Raw genomic sequence first — 20,190 nt, 5'->3', positions numbered from 1 at the left:
ACTTGTAACAGAGTATTTCTACATTGCAGTATTGATACTTCTACTTATAAGTAAAACATTTGAGTACTTTTCCCATCACTGCTAAGTGGTTTGACTTCACTCCTACTTAATGATACATGCATGTTTACCTGCTTAATTGTTAGTGTTGGCCAGAGTATCTTATGGGGGTCCATGAAACACTGGGGGGACTTACTGCTTACTTCTGCTCTGTAGTAAATCAATTACCGATTCGGTTAAACTCAAATGACTCCATCGATGACTCTGGGTTGGATTCATACAGCCACATGAGGCGCGTGCGCACACGCCGCTCTTCCTTTCTGCTAACATCGCCGCCATGGCCCCGGTCGTAAGTGTGACGGCGCGTCTGTGCATTCACCTCCAAACACTCCACATTCACTCCTAGAAGGCACACAAACACACCGACGTGTCGTGTTAAACCTGCATTAACGCACAACTCGTGGGCTTGTGTTTACAAACGCCCCGCAAAGCCTCTTATTTTGTCGTTATTTCCAGCCCGAGGCCTGTTGCTAGGCTAACACTAGCCTCCTCTGAAACACACCACGTTGTGTATTTTTTTCTCGTGTTAAGATGATGTGTTTTTAAACTTGGCAACTCGGATGAGACCAATTAGACCGTTATAATGTTGGGTTGTATGCCGTTAACATGTTTTATGTGGTTAAATGTGACTCAGAATAGACCGTTATAATGTTAGGTATGCTGTAAGCATGTTTGTGTGGTTAAATGTAACTCGGATTGGACCTATAGACCGTTATAATGTTGGTTGTGTGCTGTTAACATGTTTTATGTGGTTAAATGTGAGTGACTGTTATTTTATGTGTGGAAAGCTGGAACCAATGGTGGCACACAAACCACACAGCTGACAGATGCTTATTTAAATGTGCCATCATTAGATTGCTAAACTGTACAATTCAGAGTGTTAATTTAACTCTGAGAGAGTATAAATGAAATGGACACTTGTTGTACACTAGAGCAATTGTTCTCAAACTTTTAAATGTCAAGGTCTCCCCTCAACTTTGACAGTATACAAATGGACCCGTCATTTCCATTTGTATACTGTCAGACTTGTAAGGGTGATTGATTGATTGATGTACTTTATTTAGTAAGACATGAGAACAACAGTACATGGAAGTACAAATTCACAATACAAGGTCTACTAAACTGGAAGACTCATTAAGCACTGAGCTCGTTTAAGATGAGATCCCCATGCACACAAATCATGATGTACATTTAGACCCCCCAAAAGGAACCCTGAGAGTCCCTGGAATCCACTTTGAGAACCACTGCACTAGAGTTATACAGACCAATACTTACAAACCAATAATGGTCCATTTGGTACCATTTGCTGTAAATAATCCCCCCTGTATTCTTGTTTTAGCCGAAGAAGACGAGCACCAGCAAAGGTGGTACCAGCAAAGGTGGTAAGAAGAAGAAGCAGGTTCTCAAGTTCACTCTGGACTGCACCCATCCTGTTGAAGATGGCATCATGGACGCTGCCAACTTTGTAAGTCCGTTGACAGGCCGATGCTGCTGTTTGTTATAGGCCAGTGGTTCAAACTTTTTCCATGACCCCCAAATTCATATGTATTTGTTTTTCAAGATGATTAGAAAATGGCAGATCTACAAGCTCGTTGATCGGCTGTTTTTAAATAGGCGATGTATATAGGGTTAAAGTGGTTTTCTGATTGTGATGCTATATTTGAAAAGAATTCTAGGGACCCCCGACCCCAAGAAAGAAGAACCACTGTTTGAATAGGCTATATTGATTGACTGACGCAGACGCATAGATTTGCACAGAGCTATAAAGAGAACCACAGGGCTTAGTTGCAGAATGCTTTACTGGTCCTCCTGAATGCTGAAATGATTGATTTTAGGTGGGAGGCAGGATGACGTGTTGGAAAGCGTAGGTTGCTGAGCATCTGCTGTTGAATGGGCGGTGGGTGGGTACACTGTTGCGTCGGGTCGGAAGTTGTTGGCAAGCGTTGAAAGCTCGGTCGGCTTCCGACCGCCGGATAGCAGCGGGCTTGTTGTTGAAAAAGACGTCAATACATAGGCTATTTTTAGCACCATAGTAGGCGTCTGTCGGTGTCACAAAGACCTGATGTTGACCCTTGTGTTTAAATATTTCCAGGAGACGTTCCTGCAGGAGCGCATCAAGGTGAACGGGAAAGCCGGAAACCTGGGTGGCGGTGTGGTGTCCATCGAGAGGAGCAAGAGCAAGATTACAGTGTCCTCTGAGGTTCCCTTCTCCAAAAGGTAATTTATTCAAAACCCTGTTAAATGGGAATTTCACTTAAAAAAACACTTACATTACGTATACTCTAGATTTTGTGTGCACCCCAGACACTTTTTCAATATGTAGATATTTGATATTCATTTCATCAATCAACACACACTCCTCCTATATAAGCCCTTTCAACTTCAAACTCCATATTAGACTCATTGAAAAAACACATCACTGGTTCTAATAAATGGTGAGACCTTTGAGATAAGTTATTTGAGATAAGTTATTTCAAAATATTGCATAAAACGTATGCATCGTGATTGGTGCTGAGAAATGTGTGCTCTTGCGAGATCAAATGAATGATTCCTACTTGTGAGATTAAATGAGTGATTCCTACTTTATATATTCTATAGCCTCATTTTAATAAGATTAGGCAATATAATGGTTAAAATACTGTAAAAGTCCAGGTTATTAATAGAAGTTGTGATAGACATGGACCACTTTATCTTGATTTGGAACGTGAAATGATATTACTCTGTATCCTCTCTTCTCACGGAAACTACAAAATGATGGAGCGCACACAAAAATAATTGAACCTACTTCTACACCCATAAACCTGTGATGTGACAATAAAGCTGATTCTGATCATCAAACCAATATCTATTCAGTCAGACTCGGTATAGCCTACACCTTTATAATGTTTTTGTTCAAATAACAATAAGGCACACCGAGAAATGAAGGACGTATACTATTAGGGACAATTCCATACAAAGTTCTTGCATCTTTGGTCGAGTCTGCTTGTGAACTAGTCTGCAACCCATCATTGCCAAATGGATCGCCTGTTTCAGCTTGACCTATATTATCAAAGTGGTGGTGTGCGATTCCAGTGTTGGTGTGCAGGCAGTACAGTTCTACCGAGTCAGGGTTTGTCTGTTTGCCGTGCGGATAGGAAGGGAGGGGCATAACTTGAAGCTGTAGCTTGCAACCTGCAAACAGATGGCTCTGTGACCTCGCGAGACCAGTTGCTACAGGGACCCAGGGTTTTGCAAGAATTTGTTGTTCTAGCAGGGGCTAGAACAGCTGAGAAAACCTCCGCTAACAAACCTATGCCCAATGGGCGGGAGACAGTTCAGGAGCTTTTCTCCTGTTTCAGTAGCGTGAGGCAGCTTGATGTACAAGTACACCCCCCCTGCACATGATGCTAGTATGTCACAGGGACTTAAACAATCCAACCCTTAATGCTGATTTCCAAGCACGGAGGCATTGGGCGCCATTTTCATTGTCTTTGGTATGACTTTTTAAATGTAACTGTTCTGTTTAAATTTTTTGCTTAATACAATATTCAATCAATCAAACTCCGCTGAGGATTGAACCCAACCTCCCAGTCTCAGGGTAGCCTCGGTCCCAGCCTCACTCATCTGCGAAGAGAAGAGCCTGGTCACGACCTAAAGTAGCGAGTGTCTAGGAAGTCCTGAGTGGGTAGGATTTCCCCCGGAAACTATATTTTTTGACCAATCACAACACTTGTTTCATTCACGGAGAATGTTAACAGATTTGTAAAGCCTCAACGTCATTTCCTTGGGCGGTATTCAACCGTTTCCGGTTGTCACTTCCTAGACAACCAACAGCCCAGGTCTTGCCCAGCGTGGTCTCAGGGTGGACACTAACCACAGGGTCACTGAACTTCTGTATGACCATGACATTAATTATTAACACTAGCATGTGTATTACAGTGAATGAAAGCTGGTAGATAGTAATGGTTGAATGCATATGGCCGCCCATCCAGAGCCTGGTTCTGCTGTAGGTTCCTTCCCGTTAAAGGGTAGCCTTCGTTTCTTTGCCACTGTTGCCACGTGTTTACTCATGGGGAAATGTTGGGTCTCTGCTCTACATGTAAAGTGTCTTGAGACAACTTGTGATTGTGTGCTAAAATAAAATTGAATGGGTGTCTATGTACTCCCATCTTGCTCTGTTAGACCGAGGGTTCCCACCCCCCCCCCCCACAAAAAAAAAGAATCATATTTGAACTGGGGACCCCCCCACCCTGACAAGCACTTGGAATTGCAGGATAAATATTTCACAATGTTTGCCTTATCTTACATATTAAATTTGGTATTAAAAAGGTCTTAAAATCATTAAATTAACTTTACAAATGTGCAGATACCCTGTGTACACTTATACCGTGTATCACTGTGTTGGACAACACTTGAAGTGTAATGTTGAAACAGTAGTGCTTCTGCTCCTGCAGTGTTAAGCTCAGTGGTCATCATTATTGAAAGACCTAATGAATCTGAATGGCCTTCCTGTCTCTGATTGCAGATACCTGAAATATCTGACCAAGAAGTACCTGAAGAAGAACAATCTTCGTGACTGGCTGCGTGTCGTGGCCAACACTAAGGAGAGTTATGAGCTCCGTTACTTCCAAATCAATCAGGATGAAGAGGAGGAGGAAGATGAGGATTGAGCTGTTCTTGTTTTTTGTACAATTAATAAATTGTTGACAGTACCACAGCCAGCCTCTTTGTCATTAATAGGAAACCTTCTGGCATTTCTAAACATATTTTATCACAGGCCAGGTGAGACGGCATGGATATCTTGGTTCTCCATTGTGTGTTGACATCATTGTTTATTCAAACTGCTTCATCTTGATGATGACAAAATACTTTCTATTACTGAAAACGTGTTATTTTATGATAAATTACATTATCCTATTTGGGTGATTAAGTATTCACCTTCTGAAATCTGAACATATTTCCACATTTGTCTGAAATGCATGAAGCAGTTTGAAGTGGAACCTCTGACCATTGCCACATTTGAAGTCCTGGTATTGATTTGACTAAATGAGAGCTGAATGCAAAATGGTGTTTTATGTTCAGGATATAGATTGTTGACGTGGCATACGTCGAAGACGGAAGTCAAAGTTATGTGATGTACACAAATACAATAAAATGTCAGTCTAGACAAATCTCATGTTTAGTTGTTGGTCTAATATAGTAACTTTTTGCAGGGGGATTGAGCCCTGCTCAATATTACTGGAATGCTGTTATGTTTTATACAGTGAAGATTACATAAAAGCAGGTATAAAGGGAGGAAAATCCAGAGTAGAAATTGAGATGCCTTAAAAAATACTGTTAAACTTTACCTGACCTTCACACATCACTTTCAACTTGAGATCCCTATTTTGGGCATGTTCCAGGCAAATATGTATTGTATGAACTTGTAGATGGGCGATTTTCATACAACAATAGGGCTTAAGTGATTGAGTCAAAATGTCAGCATTGGTTGCACTTGATCTCAGACAGATGAGCCACTTATGTAACAGCTTAACCCATCAATAGGATTGAAGATGGACATCCCCAAGACTGGACTTAAATTAAAGCTACAATCTGGAATTTGTGTGAATAAAATGTGTATTTTAACCACCAATCTATGGTAGAATGTTAATACATGACCAACAACTGCAGTGTGTACTTGCAGGTAGTCTCCATGCTCTCCTAGACCCAGTGGTCAGGTAGGACACCTACTGGTTGACAAGTACTGCCTGAGGTTCGTAAGATCTCCCTTGGCTGAGGGAGGATGCTTTAAACCGTTCACACTTGAATGTGTTTCATTGCTGGTAAATAAACTTGTCAGCATAGGCAGTGGGACAACCAGCTCAGTGACCTTGTGGTTAACAGTTTCCACCTGAGATTGGGAGGTTAGGGTTTAATCCCCAACCAAGTCATTAAAGACTAAAAATGGTACCCTGCTTGGCACTCAGCATTAAAGGTTTGATTGGGGATAAATCCCTGCAGAATACTAGCGTCCAGGAGGCGTACTTCTACATCAAGTTGCCTCCAGTAACTGGAGACAAGCTCCTGACCTTTTCCACAAATCAAGGAAATATTAAGGCTACTTACATTGGCAGTTGTTCTCACATGCCCTTGTCAGAGTGGTAGAAATTCACGTGTGGTTTGAAATCCCTGGTATGACATGAAAGCTATGGATTCTAGCTTTAATAGTGGAGAATAGTTTTACACAAAACATGTAGGCATGGTTTACTACAATTTCATATATGTACGGTTTTTGGAGTTTGAAACCTGTATTAGATGATCCTCAAGGTTGTAAAATACTGCATTTGCAAGAGATACTGACCCTTGTCACATGTGACCCAAGTTTCTAGTCAGCAGATACCTAAAAATGGTGGGTATGGCAAGCTATTATTTGTGTCCAAGTACCAAGTGTATGCAGTGTTAAGCAACATAATCCCTTAATCTGGGTTGGTGGCTCGGGTGTGGAATAAATCCTGCCTACATTTGTGTTCCAAATGTCTACATTTTGTCCATTTGACATGAGGGTCCATTAAGTTCCAATACCAAAATATGTCCCAATCACTGCAGCATGTGAATCATATTTGATGAAAAATGTACCGTTGCTGCGATCTTGAAAGAAGCCTATGAGAACAGGTATGAACAATTAAAGAACGGCCACAACAATTTACATGAATCTTTAATTACCATTTCAATGAAAACACAAACTTTAACTTGTGTGAGCTTTGCAGCCCAGAAACATACACCACCATAACAAATTAATGAAACAGGAAAAACTAAATTTGAGAATATTTTGATTAAAAACAAGGACATGCCTGCATTTGTTAGACGTTCAACCATATTCATGAGTGCATTACTGGTTCTGCCAAGTTTCTTTCTGACATGGGGCTGGAACTGCTTTAAGCGCTGGAACAATTAATAGCGCTCAAGTCAGGGAAATGGTAAAAGGAAAAACCTAGGCAGAAACTATGGCCTTGGAAGGACTGAGGTGTGCATCTTCGATGCGAACATTTAATCAAACGAGTTGAACAAAGGAATGTAACAGATATCAGTGAGTGGAGATCACGTCCCCTGTCCTGATTGTATTTTCTTGGCAGCAGCACATGGAGTTGTTTAATACTGCCATGGGAACACAGTCATACAACTGGTCTTTGGGAACGACAAAAATCAAACAATTGTAATTCCATATCCTGTAAACACGCTTTTGTATAAAAAGGCACAGATATGGAGTGTTGGTCTTTGAAAATCCCTCACTGGAAAAAAGGTTGAGGGACCTGATGTAGCACCCGTTAATGTGAATGGGAAGGCGATTGGTCAAAATAATGGTGATGAAAGGGAAAGAACAAAGCCCGATTCATACTTGGTCGCACGATGGTGTCGTGCAACCAAATTGGCCGACCATCGTGCGACCAAGTATGAATCAGCATAAGGAATGCGGATGGGAATGGATGCATCTACGTAGTACAGAGTGCAGAGGTATTTGGGAAACACCGCTCTGGAGAGCAAGTAGTGCTCCGGATAAATTTTGTGTTTTGTCTATAGCTGAGATTGAAGATGTCCGGATGACCGTTGTTGAGAGCCAGACGGCTAAACCCTCGGTGAGACAAGCCAGCCTCCTCCTTAAGACCCGACCATTCCGCAAGTGCACAGTCGTCGTGACATTTTTTTTTTTTTAACAGTGACTCGAAGAGAGGGCAGCAGATGCCTTTCTTGACGAGCATCGTCAGGCCACTCCTGAAGTGAAAAGGTGAGAGGGTGTTTTGGCGACATGGGGCCGATTACAGCGTACGGGGAGTGTACTCTGGCAGCTTCTTCAGTCTCTCCTGCTCTTCCTCGTTGTCCTGCCTGGCAATGATCAGGGAGTGAGAGTAACCCATCGCCACCTGCAACCGTAAACACAAAATATCAATACAGGCCACAGTTTCCCATAGGATGTACAATTGTAACTTAATCTCCACTGGCAACATCTGATGATACCCGTTTAAATCTTAACTTAAGATTGTTTTATTTATGGCATTTCAACATGTTATGTTGCCATTCTCATTTTCCTCCCGCACTATGTGCCATTACCTGCCAAAGGGCCATATCATCTTTTCAAAATGAGCACCTTTTACAATATAGTAAATGTAAAATAATATATATCGAATTTAAATGGCGCTTTTCTGAGTACCCAAAGACGCTTTACATGGGGGGCATGAGAAAATAAATACGGTAAAAACAACTTTATTAGGGGGAGAGAAAAGAAACAAAGGAATACATCAATAAAAACAGTGGAATGAAGAAAAAAAAGGGGGGGGGTGGAGTTAGCTGGGGAAAGCGATATTGAAGAGGTGGGTTTTGAAGGTTGGGGCAGTGCATTCCACAGGGTTGGGGCAGCAAAAGCTCTATCGCCCCAAATAAAACTCATATTCAAGAACCACATCGGAATTTGATTAAGGTTTTACCTGCTCAGCATAGATTCCTTCCATGGACTTCACCTCCTGAGCAGTGGTAGATGATTTGGGCTTACCGTCTCCATAGCCCTGTACGACAGAAGACAAATACAGTTCAGAAAACACAATCCATGTCACTAAAATAAAAACAGACATGTTATACTCTGTGCAAAGTATTACAATTAATTCAAGCCACTGATGCCATTTTTATTCATCCATTTCCAAAGCTGTGATGAGCCCTTAGAATGACAGAACAATGCAGTCATTAGATGTTCTTCTAGAACCAAGAAGTAACTTAACCCATTAATACCTGGAACGCATCTGTGTCACTTTAGATTTCTTTGGCTATTCAAAAATAGCAGATATACAAGCTCATAGCGCGGCACCGAGTGCCGCGCTATGAGCTTGTAGATCTGCTATTTTTGAAAAATCTAGATTTTTTTTGTGATTTTTTTCAAAAAACTTTTAGGATTTAGAAAACATTTTTAAGAATCGCCTCAGGTCTTAATGGGTTAAGGGATCATTTGAGTAGCGACACAGAACTTACCAGCTCACCAAACGTAGGAGAGGGGCCCCAGCTTATGGTGCTCTCATCTGCAGCAATGAGGATGCTGCTTTTCCTGTTTCAAGAAAAAAAAGTGTTCAAAAGACTTATCAGTTACGTACGTAATTCACATCAAATATTATATATTTCATGCCCTTTTCGCTAAATGTCTCCCCGCAAAATGGGGACACTAGGGTTCATATGGTTAATGAAGACTTCTCCGTTGCCCTCTTCACCAAATTGCCAATACACTGTAGAGCAGTTCAAGATTCAACACAAATAGAAGCTGCCATTGTGCACCATTTTGGAGCAGCATCGTCACTTGAAGTAGCTCCCACTAGGATAAGGATATGGGTTGGGTAGTGACCCTCCTCCAGCGTGCAGTAGGGCCGTAACAATTACAAATTTAAGTTGACGATTAATTGTCACTCAAATAATTGCGATTAACGATTTGTGCGTTTGGCATTGAACATATGAAGCCTTTTTAGGCTTCGTAATCAAAAGTTGCACAGCGTAGATATGACAAATAACTGAAATTACAAAGAAATTAGACATATTTAATAATTGTATACATGTAAAAAATAGCTGATCTACAAGCTTGTGACGCGTTGTAACCTTGTAGATCTGCCATTTCTGCTTTTTTAACATTTGAAAATGTGTGAAAAATATAACATGGAAAGGATTATGCAAGATTTGTTGCGATTAGACGATTATGTAATGATTGTGAAAGGCCTAGCGTGCAGTGTAGTGTTGTGTGTGGAGTAGGGAGCTGGGTGGTGTGACTAGGGAGGGGTAAATATCAGATATCCTGGTAAAAAAAAAAGATAAACAAAAACAAAGTTGACACTCACCCACACGCCAGGTTGCGGACTTTCCAGCCACACAAGTCCTGCACAGCTTTGGGGTACATTGTAGATTCTCTGGAAGGGTTTGTTACCCCCCAGAAAAACAGCCCTCCTGCAGACCAAAGACATGGGTGAATGGTAAGATTAGAAATGAGCATGGCACTATGATCCATTCATTTGTGTTATGTGCAACATTATGACATGTAGTGTACAGCCAGCCAGGCTACATGGTTGATTTCAACTAAGAGCTGGATGGGATTCCCTTAAAGGAGAGATCCGGACCCAAATACATATATATTGTGTCTGCCTATAATCATTCACCAACATACCTGATGCAGTTGACTTTTTTCTTAGAAGCCCCTGTGTGCCATTCTGCGGACCCCTTCCACAGCTAGAATGGATCCTAGAGCATAAATCTAATTCGGCTATTTTCGTCGCTCCAAACTTCTTCTTTTTTCACGAATCCTCTCTATGTAGCGTCCTGGCACTCACACATGCATGCACTGTTTGTCACTTATGAGGGGAGGGGGAGTGCTACATGAAAAATCTCGGAGCCGTTCTGTACGAACGGCAGCTCATGAGTGACAAACAGTGCATGTGTGAGTGCCAGGATGCAACATAGAGAGGATTCGTGAAAATAAATAGTTTGGAGCGACAAAAATAGCCGAATTAGATTTACGCTCTAGGCTCCAGGCTAGCTGTGGAAGGGGTCTGCAGAATGGAGCACAGGGGCTTCTATGAAAAAAGTCAACTGCATCAGGTATGTTGGTGAATGATTATAGGCAGACACAATATATATGTATTTGGGTCCAGATCTCTCCTTCAATGCAAAGGTTTTCTGGAATTGAAAAATCACTTTTAGCAAATACAAGTGGGGTCAATTGCATAATCTACCCCTTTAGTTAAAGTTTAGACCAATCTTAATCCTAGGGCCTAAAGCAAGGGTCCCCAAACCTTTCAGGCTGCGACCCCCCAAAATAATCATATTTGAACTGGGGACCCCCCACCCTGACAAGCACTTGGAATTGTAGGAGTTGAGGCATTCTATTTAGTTTGACTCGGTTCCACGGATAAATATTGTGAAAATAGCCGATCTACAAGCTCACAACACCTTGGTGGTGTGGCCATATTATACATATATTAGGCCTATAACAGTTCCTGACGGGCAGGGTTGACAGTCTTAAATTAGTATTTTTCTGCTAATTTAGTCGGTATGCCAATTCCACATGTATTTTAGTCCCCTGTCACCAGTGGGGGGGGGACGCTATTTTTTTTCATGATGTCTTTCTAACTTATCCAAGGAATGCTTTGATTTATAGAACCCAAGAAAGAAAAGTAGGAAAATAGAATGCTTAAAGGCCATCAACCTGTGCTGCGATGGTGGAAAAACAAGAATTTAGGCTATCCTGATTCCTGACTATGGCTTGAGAAACAAGTTTGATCTTTCACCCTTTGATTGTTCTGGCTAGACCAACGCATTCTACTGAATGGAGAGACTAGATGGGGGTTTCCACTGCGGACGGGACGGTGCTCGAGGCAGTCGAGGACTTCAAATATCTCTGGGCCTGGACCGTTTCAACGGAACAGGACCTGAAGGTCCGGAGGGCACTTGCCTGGAATGCCTTGCATGCCATGAGGAAAGTGTGGAAATCAAACATGTGGTCCTCTACGGGGACCTACCACGGGTCACAGACAAAGTCAGAGAGAGAAGGATGAGGCTGGCAGGGCACTGCGTCAGGCACCCGGAACTAGTGGCAAGCAAACCGACACTATGGTGAGCCAACCCAGGGCAAAGCCAGAAAAGGCAAGAAACACCACCTACATGGATGCACTACGGCGCGACAGCTTAGCTAACACTGTAGAGCTCAAGACCCTGTTGCTAGATAGGAGAGTGTGGAGGGAGTCCCTTGTTGGTGTTGGCTAGACGGCACTCTAGCATCGCATATGGGGGTTGGGTTGCACATCAGATGGGGTGTGAAGTGCATTCAACAGCTTGCCAACAACTTATCTGCATGCTATGCTACTACTACAGCGGTGTAGGGATCATACATGATGTAGCCGTGTGACAGTAGTATGGGAAAGCAGTCTTGCGGGCACGCACGTGCATGTGCTCAAAAGACTGGTGGAATGCTGTGGTGGCACGTGAAGCGAGCACTACACCCCTGCCTGTCACTTCTAACTCCGACAGTTGGTCCTAGGGTGAGCGCAGACAACGTGTCTCCATCGATACATGTGACATCAAGGCCACTTCTTGTCACCTGAGTGTAAGGAGTTTCACCAGAAGGACCTACTGCATGCAGAGAACATGCTATTCCTCCTAGTTCCACACCCCACTGAACAAACAGCATCCTGACCAACCTGTAGAACTGTACAATTACCTCTAGGCCATACAACCTAGAGGTAATTTATTTGCTCACTTTTTTAAACAACCCAACCAATTAAAATGCCCTTGACCGTGCATAAATGAGATTAATTATGTGCATTATGAATCCACAATTAACATGGCTGTATTCAACTTGTAATCATCCTCACTGAGGCTGGCACGCTGCTTACCCATCTCGTTGACAGAGAAGGAACAAGTGTAGCCGGCAAAGATCTGGGCGGCGCCGCGTCCGGGGATGTCAAACAGCTTAATCAACCGGGGAACCATCTCATCCTTCTGCTCAGTGTGACCCAGGCGCCCATAGCCCCCGAAACCCCAGCTGAACACACGCTTCTGAGAGTCCAGAACCAGCTGTGAACACACACACCAACATTATCAATACTCCCATCGGGAACACTGCAATATGGCTTTTTGATAATGATATTTATGTACCAAATTATGATGTCCAATATTGCTTAGTTCCATGTACCTACGCATGGAATCAGCTAGCATCGGATACTATTGCACTGAAATAAAATGTAATAAGCTTCCAGTGGACATTTCTCAGCAACCACAGCGCTGATTTAAAATTCAGTTTTCCACTATTTGGCAAGAAATTTGGGATGTACAATATCACACCTAAATCATAAACCGTATTCCTTTGACCCATTTAGACCTGAGGCCGATTTTAAAAAATGCCTTCTAAAATCCTAACCTAAGTTTTCAGAAAGTCTTATTTTTTATTAAAAAAATAAAAACCTGTTGCATAGCAACATCTAAAATGACACGGTTTTAAAAAGGTATAACAACGTATAGTCTTAATGGGTTAACAGCTTGTTTTCTCACCGTGTGGTTGCACCCACATACTACGTCTCGGACCACCACGTTGGTCACTGGCGTGATCTGGCCGTCCTTGGACTTGTCGATGAAGATCACCACGCGCCGAGGGATGACCTCGCAGTCAAACTCAATCTTCTGAGCATGTGCGATAAACTTCCCATCAGAGTTGTGTCCTGCATTTAAAAACGGGCAAGGAAGTTTGTTAGTTCAAGTTTTGGTGTGTGATTATAATTTTTTACTTCACAGATGCATTACACATATGGTTGGCTGGTTATGAGCGTACCTAGCTGGCCATATTCAGGGCAACCAAATGAGTAGATATTCCCTTTGCAGTCGACCACCATGCTGAACTCAGCGCCACACGCTACCTTGACCAGAGGTTGGCCATTGTATGAGATCTAGAGGGAGGCAGAGCAGCAACATATTGATTAGAAACATTATGTTTACATTTACATGCAACAGTAGGTCAGAATCTAAATGTCACCCGTGTATTCTTTCATACCTCAGTACCAATACAATTCAAGATATTATTCACCCTTACACCGTGGGAAGCCCAACTGCTACAAGGCATGGATATGTATTAAAACAATATCTACAAGGTCAAACAGGATGGGAAAATATTGATGGTCATTGTTCACTCACAAGCTAGATGCAAGACAAGAGGATGCCAGTAAAAAAAAAAAAAGGGGGAAGACGGGACACGTTGTTAAATGAAGTTACAGCACACACCGACATTTCAACTTTTGGCAAGTACATTTCTATGAGGGAATCCTTTGTGTATTTTAGGTTATGACTGTACAGCAGTATCAATATCCATTACTGATCGGACGATCAATACAAATTGAATAGTTTATCCCTTCTTGACAGCATGAGACTGGATGGCAGCTTACCCGAGATGGACTTAAGACGGCAGAGGTCTGGTTGCCCAGGCCGAGCTGGCCCAATTTGTTCTCTCCAAATGCGTGGACGGTGCCATCCTCTGGGGAAAGACCAGAGACCATGTCATTGTCATGTTGATCATTTTCAAGCTCCCCTCCAGCAAATTTTTGCCTCTTAAGATTGCTATCTCCACCCGAGATTCATTTGAGCCTACATGATATAGACTTCCACGGAAGCTCACCGAAGCAGTGACGAGGTTCATGAGCAGAAGGAATGGCTTTATTTAAGTTAAGTGGGCGTGTCAGCAGGGATGACATGTCCACGTAGTCAAATATGTTTCAGGGGGAGCTTAACATTTTGAACACTCAATTCAAAATGCACCCATTTGTCAAAAATGGTCAATGTTTCAGGAATTTGTGTTCACGCCATGTGCTTTTACTTGACTGAAGAGCCACATGGGATCAGAACATTGCTTATTAACCAAAGGGCGCACAGATGGGGCTCAGTGTATATCTCTGCTGTCCGGCAGCAACCAGCGTACTCAAAAATGTTCATTTTTCAGGACATGACAAAAACAAAAACAAAAGTGGAGTTAGGAGGTTTTGTTCATTGATAAGAACAGCTGAATGGACCTCCAAGCTCACAATGAGGTTGGAGGTCAAAAGGGGGTGGAGCCTGGAGTCAGCTAACTCCACCCCCCTTGGTGGAGTTAGCTGGTTTAGCAGAAAGTTTGAGGATCTAATGGAGTTAGCTGCTTTTGTCAGAAGCGCTTTTTAATACTTTTAATTGGTTCAATAATTTTTTAATCAACACACAGACGTAAAGGGTGTTCAATGGCCCTGATTTATGGAAAAATAAATGCAAAAGTGGAAAAATTGAGTTGCTGGTTCCTGCCGGACAGCAACGATATGCTTCACACTGCCTTGAATTGCATATGGACAATAAACACCCTTAAACCTAAAGCACAAAAATATTATAATTCAGTCAGGAGATGACAGACACCCACAGGTTTGCTCAAGTCCAAATGAAGCACTTAGAACCCATATCAGGGTGAGCCTTACCCGCGAGTGCCAGGGTGTGGTTACGTCCGCAGGCTCCTCCAACAATTACTTCGTCAGCCAGGGCTTCGATAAGCTTAGGGACATCAACGCGCTTTGTGTCACCGTGTCCGAGTTGGCCCTTCTCATTACGACCTACAGGGCGGCGATAGGAATCCAAATGTTAATATGGACACATCATGCCTCTCCAAATTCAAACAGCTGCACATGAAATGAGGAGGTACGTGTGTAGACTCATTGGGTTTGTCATTCATAAAGGTGAAGAGGAGATTAGAGGTGCTGCGTGTGGGCTTACCCCAGCTATACAGCTTGCCCTCTGTGGTGATGAGGCAGCTGTGGGCAGCACAGGAACCAGAAAACACGACGCTGACCTGGACATCGTTCAGACTGGCGTAGCGGTGGGGGCCCCACAGGCTCACGCCCAGATTCCGGTATGCCACTGGAAGCAAAAATGCACATACCAGTCATGTCAACACGAAGAGCCATGCTTTTTTTTCCTGTAATCATATTCATTTCCAACAGCAATGTACCGTGAATGCCGATAGTTAGTGAGCATAAAGGCAAATGTACACCGAAAAAATAAAAATCATCTGTTCACTTACGCCTTTTTAAAAACATGAATAAGCCTTAAACATGACACAGCAGAGACAACGCTAGCTTAACTTTCTTTGACTTGAATTGCCTGATGTTGATACTTAAATGTCAAATAGATTTTGCATGCTTTTTTGTTGCCCTGTGAATTGAATGGAGAATCACAGTGGCGCTCTAAATAGAGATGGTCTTTGTCTATACAACGCAGCTGCACTTAGCAATACCCCACCCCCCCAGTCTCTACAATGCAGGCTTCTTACTGTGTGCCAATGTAGAAAAGACAAGGCGCCGTGGAGCCAGGGCTATCTATACCATACCCGAGACATGAATCAGGGGTGGTGGAGGGGGGGGGTCATTTTTATGCATACATATGAATAGACATTACTGGATGAGAGACAATCACCACAACAAGGGTATTAGTGAAATCTGGCTGGTTTAAAACAAACTGCTGCTGGCTGCACAAGTGCATATGTCCCGTTTCTTTTAAAAACAGACGATAACAACTTCAATTGGTTTTGTTTAGTTTTTATGAAAATAATGAATAAACTGGCTGGTATAGCCTTTTTTGTTTTGGTTCATTATAGTATCTTCAACATGTACACTGGTATGCATTTAATTCTGGGATTTTGCATCAGAGCCTAAATAAAACTATAGGAGAAACAGATTATGAATTTACAATAGTTGGTTTTACACAATGCTGACGCAATCATACAACCCCAGGTTCAATCAAAGTTCAAATTTGCTTTAACTGGGCTGGTGAATTAAAGACAAACCAATACGTTCTGACATGGGCTTTGTTCTTGGGGTGTAGAGCAGACCCAGCCCTGGATTGAGAAACATCAATGTTCCCCGTTATAGACAGATGCGATGGCACTTTTCAATCAATCATTCATTCAGTCATTGATTCTGTCTTGACTGCAGACAGACCCACACTGTCATGTCCATCAGGTCATCTACACACGAATGTCTGATTTATACTTGGTTCTCGGTTCCGCATGGTGAAGTATAAATCATCCTTAACATCCAAGTTCAACAATGGGAGCGGGGTACAGCCCATAAGTCACTGTCCAACAGCTAAATTACAATAGTCTGTGTGGATAATAAGAAATGACAGACCAGACCATGACTTATGGCATAAAGGCTGTGTGTGTGTTATTGCATTTGCCTTGTAATAGGTTAAAAATATCTGGGGTGGGTGGTTAAGGAACAACAGACTTAAGATGTATCCTACCTTGCTGTTTAGGTACCTCTTTCCTTCCAATTAGATCCCAGTTCGTCGCTCCAAAGATGACCAACTGGCCCTTGACTTTGGGTAACTCCAGTTTCTGCAGAAACGATAGCACAAAGTCAGTGAACTGCCATGCCCTGTCTGACTCAGCTGAAGCTTATTCATCACATTCTCAGAATGCTTAGAAATTTGGGATTGCGTTTTCCTCCTTCAAAGATGATCCATAATGCAATCAATCACATGCTGTATCTAAAATGACCCCAGTCCAAACACTTCCCCATTGAGCCCCATCAAGAGAAGTCACCAATTAGGGTTTCTGAATACGCAACTTATTTACAAATGTAAAATAGATGACAATAATTCCTTGGGAATTTTGTTTTTTACAACGCCCCCCCCCCCCCCCAATTTAGTACCAAATCACAATAATAGTTGGCACTATTCACACAGCAGGTCTAGACCATACTCTTTTATAAAAGAAACAAAATGTTATGTTATTTTATTTATCTAATGTATGTGCTTTCAGGCAACTGAATTACTAGCCACTGTTTTATTCTACTTGGGAATCCATTTGAATCTTCCCAAGACTATCAAAAACAAAGATGAAATAATGATGTACAGCACAATTTACAATATTGCTTGTCGTGGTAACATGAGTTAAAGGATGTAGGATAGGACTACTTGGGTTAGGGTCCAAATTTAACAAAGCAGGATTAGAAAGTTAACCAGATAATTATGAAAAAGATGATGTATCCTGGCAATACTGGCACAAATCAGACAGCACATCCAGCCGTGTGAGCTTGTAGATCAGTTTTTTTAGTTGCAATTTTGGAAAATGTCATATAATGACACACCCAAAACAGGTGGCAGGTGGTTAGCAATTAACAAGCGGTTAACAACACCAGATGTAAAATGAGGTGTGTGTGCACAATCTGAACTCACTATCTTTTCCTTCACATCCTCCGCCACAGTGACAGGCTGGAAACCAGACTTGGCTGCAGGCCTCCCAGGTTTCTTGTTGTTCTCCTGCTCATAGTCGTCAAACTCGTCATCGCTACTGAAGTCTCTATCTTTCCGTTTGCCACTTGACCTCTGAGTCTTCTTCTTCTTCCCATAGTCAGCGTCATGATCTGTCACCTTCTTGCGGGGCATTGTTCACTCACAAGCTAAATGCAAGACAAGAAAAATAAATAGCAATTGAAGTTACAGCACACACTGACGTTAACTTTTAGCAAGTACATTTCTATGAGGGAATCCTTCATGTATGTTAGGTTATGACTGTACAGCAGCATCAATATCTACTACTGGTCGGACCATCAATACAAATTGAATCGTGGTAGACACAGAAGCAGTGGTGTGAAGTAACTAAGTACATTTACACCTTTAAGTACTGTACTTAAGGAAAAGTTGAGGTATTTTTTACTTTACTGCAGTATTTCCAATTTTCAGTACTTTTACTTCTACTCCACTACATCTCAGTAGAAAATATCTTACTTTTACTCCACAACTATATGAAAACTTTAGTTACTTTGAAGGTTTTGATTATTATTGCTAAACATCACTTCAGCCCTATCTATCTATCTATGCCATTTGAAAATAGCAGCTCTACAAGCTCACAATGCGTTGCATTATACATTTTGAACTTGTGAAATGAGGACATTCTGCAGAATGAGTACTTTTAAGTATATTTTGATGCCAAGACTTGTACTTTTACTCAAGTACATATTGAATACGGGACTTCTACTTGTAACAGAGTATATTATCTACATTACAGTATTGATACTTCGAAGTAAAAAATGTGAGTACTTTTCCCACCATGTTGTAATCATGTAGCAGTGGTCACAAACTGAAAAGATTCATATCCGTTCAGCAGGAATATTTAGCATCCATTGATTTTCAGGAGCTTTCTTTGGATGACACTGGTCTGCATCTCCCTGACCCTGGTTGTGGTCGAGTCGGTTAAAGTTAACCATTATGAATTAATAAATATGACAGACACCTGCAATCCTAGTCATGTTCATAAGTGGAGAGCTTCTGAGCCATCTGTTATGTAAAACCTCTTGTAGTAGTTGTCTCTTTATCATCTCTGTACCCTACCAGTGCATGGTTATCGTTCTATGGATGTTCAGCGTCCATTTCAATAATGATAAGTCAAAGTTTAACAACAACAACCGACATAAAGGAGCCTGGTGAATTAGCATCACGAAGCTAACTCACCTAGCTCTCTTTGTTCACAACGGCTAACCAGGCTAGCCGACGTGCTAGCACGCTATACCAGCTCAATAAACTGCTGTAAACAAACCAAACAAAGTTGGGATATTTTACATAGACGTATTTAGTTCAACTAATAACACAATGTGACAAAAGCAGCATTCATTGACGTAATTATTAACGGTTTACTATTATCTATGTCACCTCACCGTCGCCTTGTCTTAAACAAAAGCCACAACATGAACAACAGTGTCTGGACGCATAATATAAATATCGCGATATCTAATAAACTTTTTTAAACAAACTATTTACCAGATGGTCGTGGATTAACGCGATAGGATGGCTCGGCTGCACTCGCGGCGGCTTCTACTTGTTTTTTTTAGCTGGATCCTTCCAAGATGACAGAACAAATCATCTGATTTCCTGATTCAGCAGCAGGTCGAGCTTCTTCCTCGTTATTTGATTGATTTGGAACAAAAGAATCTGCAGTGTCTCCATCAACAAACCACGTGGTTCATTCATTTACTATTCATCATGCCGGCCGGGTCCATTTACGACCAGTGTTGCCAGGTTTCGCGAGAGAAACAAGCAATCAACCACGTCTATGAAAAACAAGCCCAAAAGAAGCGAGCCCTTCGACCTTTAAACATATATACATTGGCTATTTTCTTGAAACATGTTGAATATTTTTATAACATTTTAACAACACAAATCTTGTATGGGGTCCCTGGCATAAAATATTTTCAGATGAGGGTCCGCAGACAAATACATATTAATTTGGGGGTCCTTGACTTGAAAATGTTTGAGAAACACTGGTTTAAACAACATTGGGGAACAAGCCCAAATAAGCAACTACACTTTAGAAACAAGCCCAAAGAAACGCAACCCGCAACTACATCTCGAAAGTTATGGAGAAAAAAGTTTATGAACAGCTTGAAAAGTATCTTGCTGAAAAAAAAACTAATGTATGAACTCCAATCTGACTTCAGAACATCCCATTCCACTGACACATGCCTACTGTATTTGAAACGACCACATCAAACATGAGGGCAAATACTGCGGCATGGTCATGCTGGACCTCCAAAAGGCCAAAAGGCATTTGACACGTAAATCACTCTACATTGATTGATAAGCCAAAAGCAATCGGATTTG

The 20,190-nt window shown here is 41.9% G+C and overlaps 2 protein-coding genes across 3 annotated transcripts; one reads left to right on the top strand and one right to left on the bottom strand.

The window, feature by feature from the left end:
- The first annotated feature begins 296 nt into the window (after positions 1-296).
- On the top strand, positions 297-4,748 carry LOC308096154 (large ribosomal subunit protein eL22). The gene is made up of 4 exons (XM_080443463.1): positions 297-346; positions 1,397-1,522; positions 2,150-2,274; positions 4,562-4,748. Exons 1-4 carry the CDS (start codon positions 335-337, stop codon positions 4,704-4,706), a joined length of 408 nt encoding a protein of 135 aa, XP_080299589.1. The 5' UTR covers positions 297-334; the 3' UTR covers positions 4,707-4,748.
- A 1,964-nt stretch (positions 4,749-6,712) lies between these two features.
- rcc2 (regulator of chromosome condensation 2) lies at positions 6,713-19,548 on the bottom strand. 2 transcript variants are annotated; one of them, XM_080444103.1, is made up of 13 exons: positions 19,351-19,548; positions 17,770-17,993; positions 16,834-16,927; positions 15,307-15,450; positions 15,015-15,146; positions 13,965-14,053; positions 13,358-13,472; positions 13,081-13,247; positions 12,426-12,606; positions 9,879-9,984; positions 9,031-9,103; positions 8,496-8,573; positions 6,713-7,934 (listed from the first exon to the last, which is right to left on the bottom strand). In XM_080444103.1, the coding sequence occupies exons 2-13, from the start codon at positions 17,977-17,979 to the stop codon at positions 7,830-7,832; spliced, it is 1,494 nt and encodes a 497-aa protein (XP_080300229.1). In that variant the 5' UTR covers positions 17,980-17,993; positions 19,351-19,548; the 3' UTR covers positions 6,713-7,829. The 2 variants fall into 2 exon arrangements, with proteins under 2 accessions (XP_080300229.1, XP_080300230.1); XM_080444104.1 differs by lacking the exon at positions 19,351-19,548 and adding an exon at positions 19,045-19,091.
- Between the last annotated feature and the right edge of the window lie 642 nt (positions 19,549-20,190).

The sequence above is a fragment of the Gymnoscopelus braueri genome (assembly GCF_963280865.1).
Source record: "Gymnoscopelus braueri genome assembly, chromosome: 12".
In the NCBI taxonomy this organism is placed as follows: domain Eukaryota; kingdom Metazoa; phylum Chordata; class Actinopteri; order Myctophiformes; family Myctophidae; genus Gymnoscopelus; species Gymnoscopelus braueri.
Note: the sequence above shows the minus strand (reverse complement) of the source record. Positions and strands in the feature narration are given on the sequence as shown.

Coding starts and splice junctions, on each gene's coding strand:
- rcc2 (XM_080444103.1), bottom strand. CDS start 17,979: ATGCCCCGCAAGAAGGTGACAGATCATGACGCTGACTATGGGAAGAAG. Junction 13,248..13,357: donor CCCTGAATATGGCCAGCTAG/GTACGCTCATAA, acceptor TTTTAAATGCAG/GACACAACTCTGATGGGAAG. Junction 7,935..8,495: donor AAGGAATCTATGCTGAGCAG/GTAAAACCTTAA, acceptor TTACGGTTGCAG/GTGGCGATGGGTTACTCTCA.
- LOC308096154 (XM_080443463.1), top strand. Junction 1,523..2,149: donor TCATGGACGCTGCCAACTTT/GTAAGTCCGTTG, acceptor AAATATTTCCAG/GAGACGTTCCTGCAGGAGCG. Junction 2,275..4,561: donor GAGGTTCCCTTCTCCAAAAG/GTAATTTATTCA, acceptor CTCTGATTGCAG/ATACCTGAAATATCTGACCA.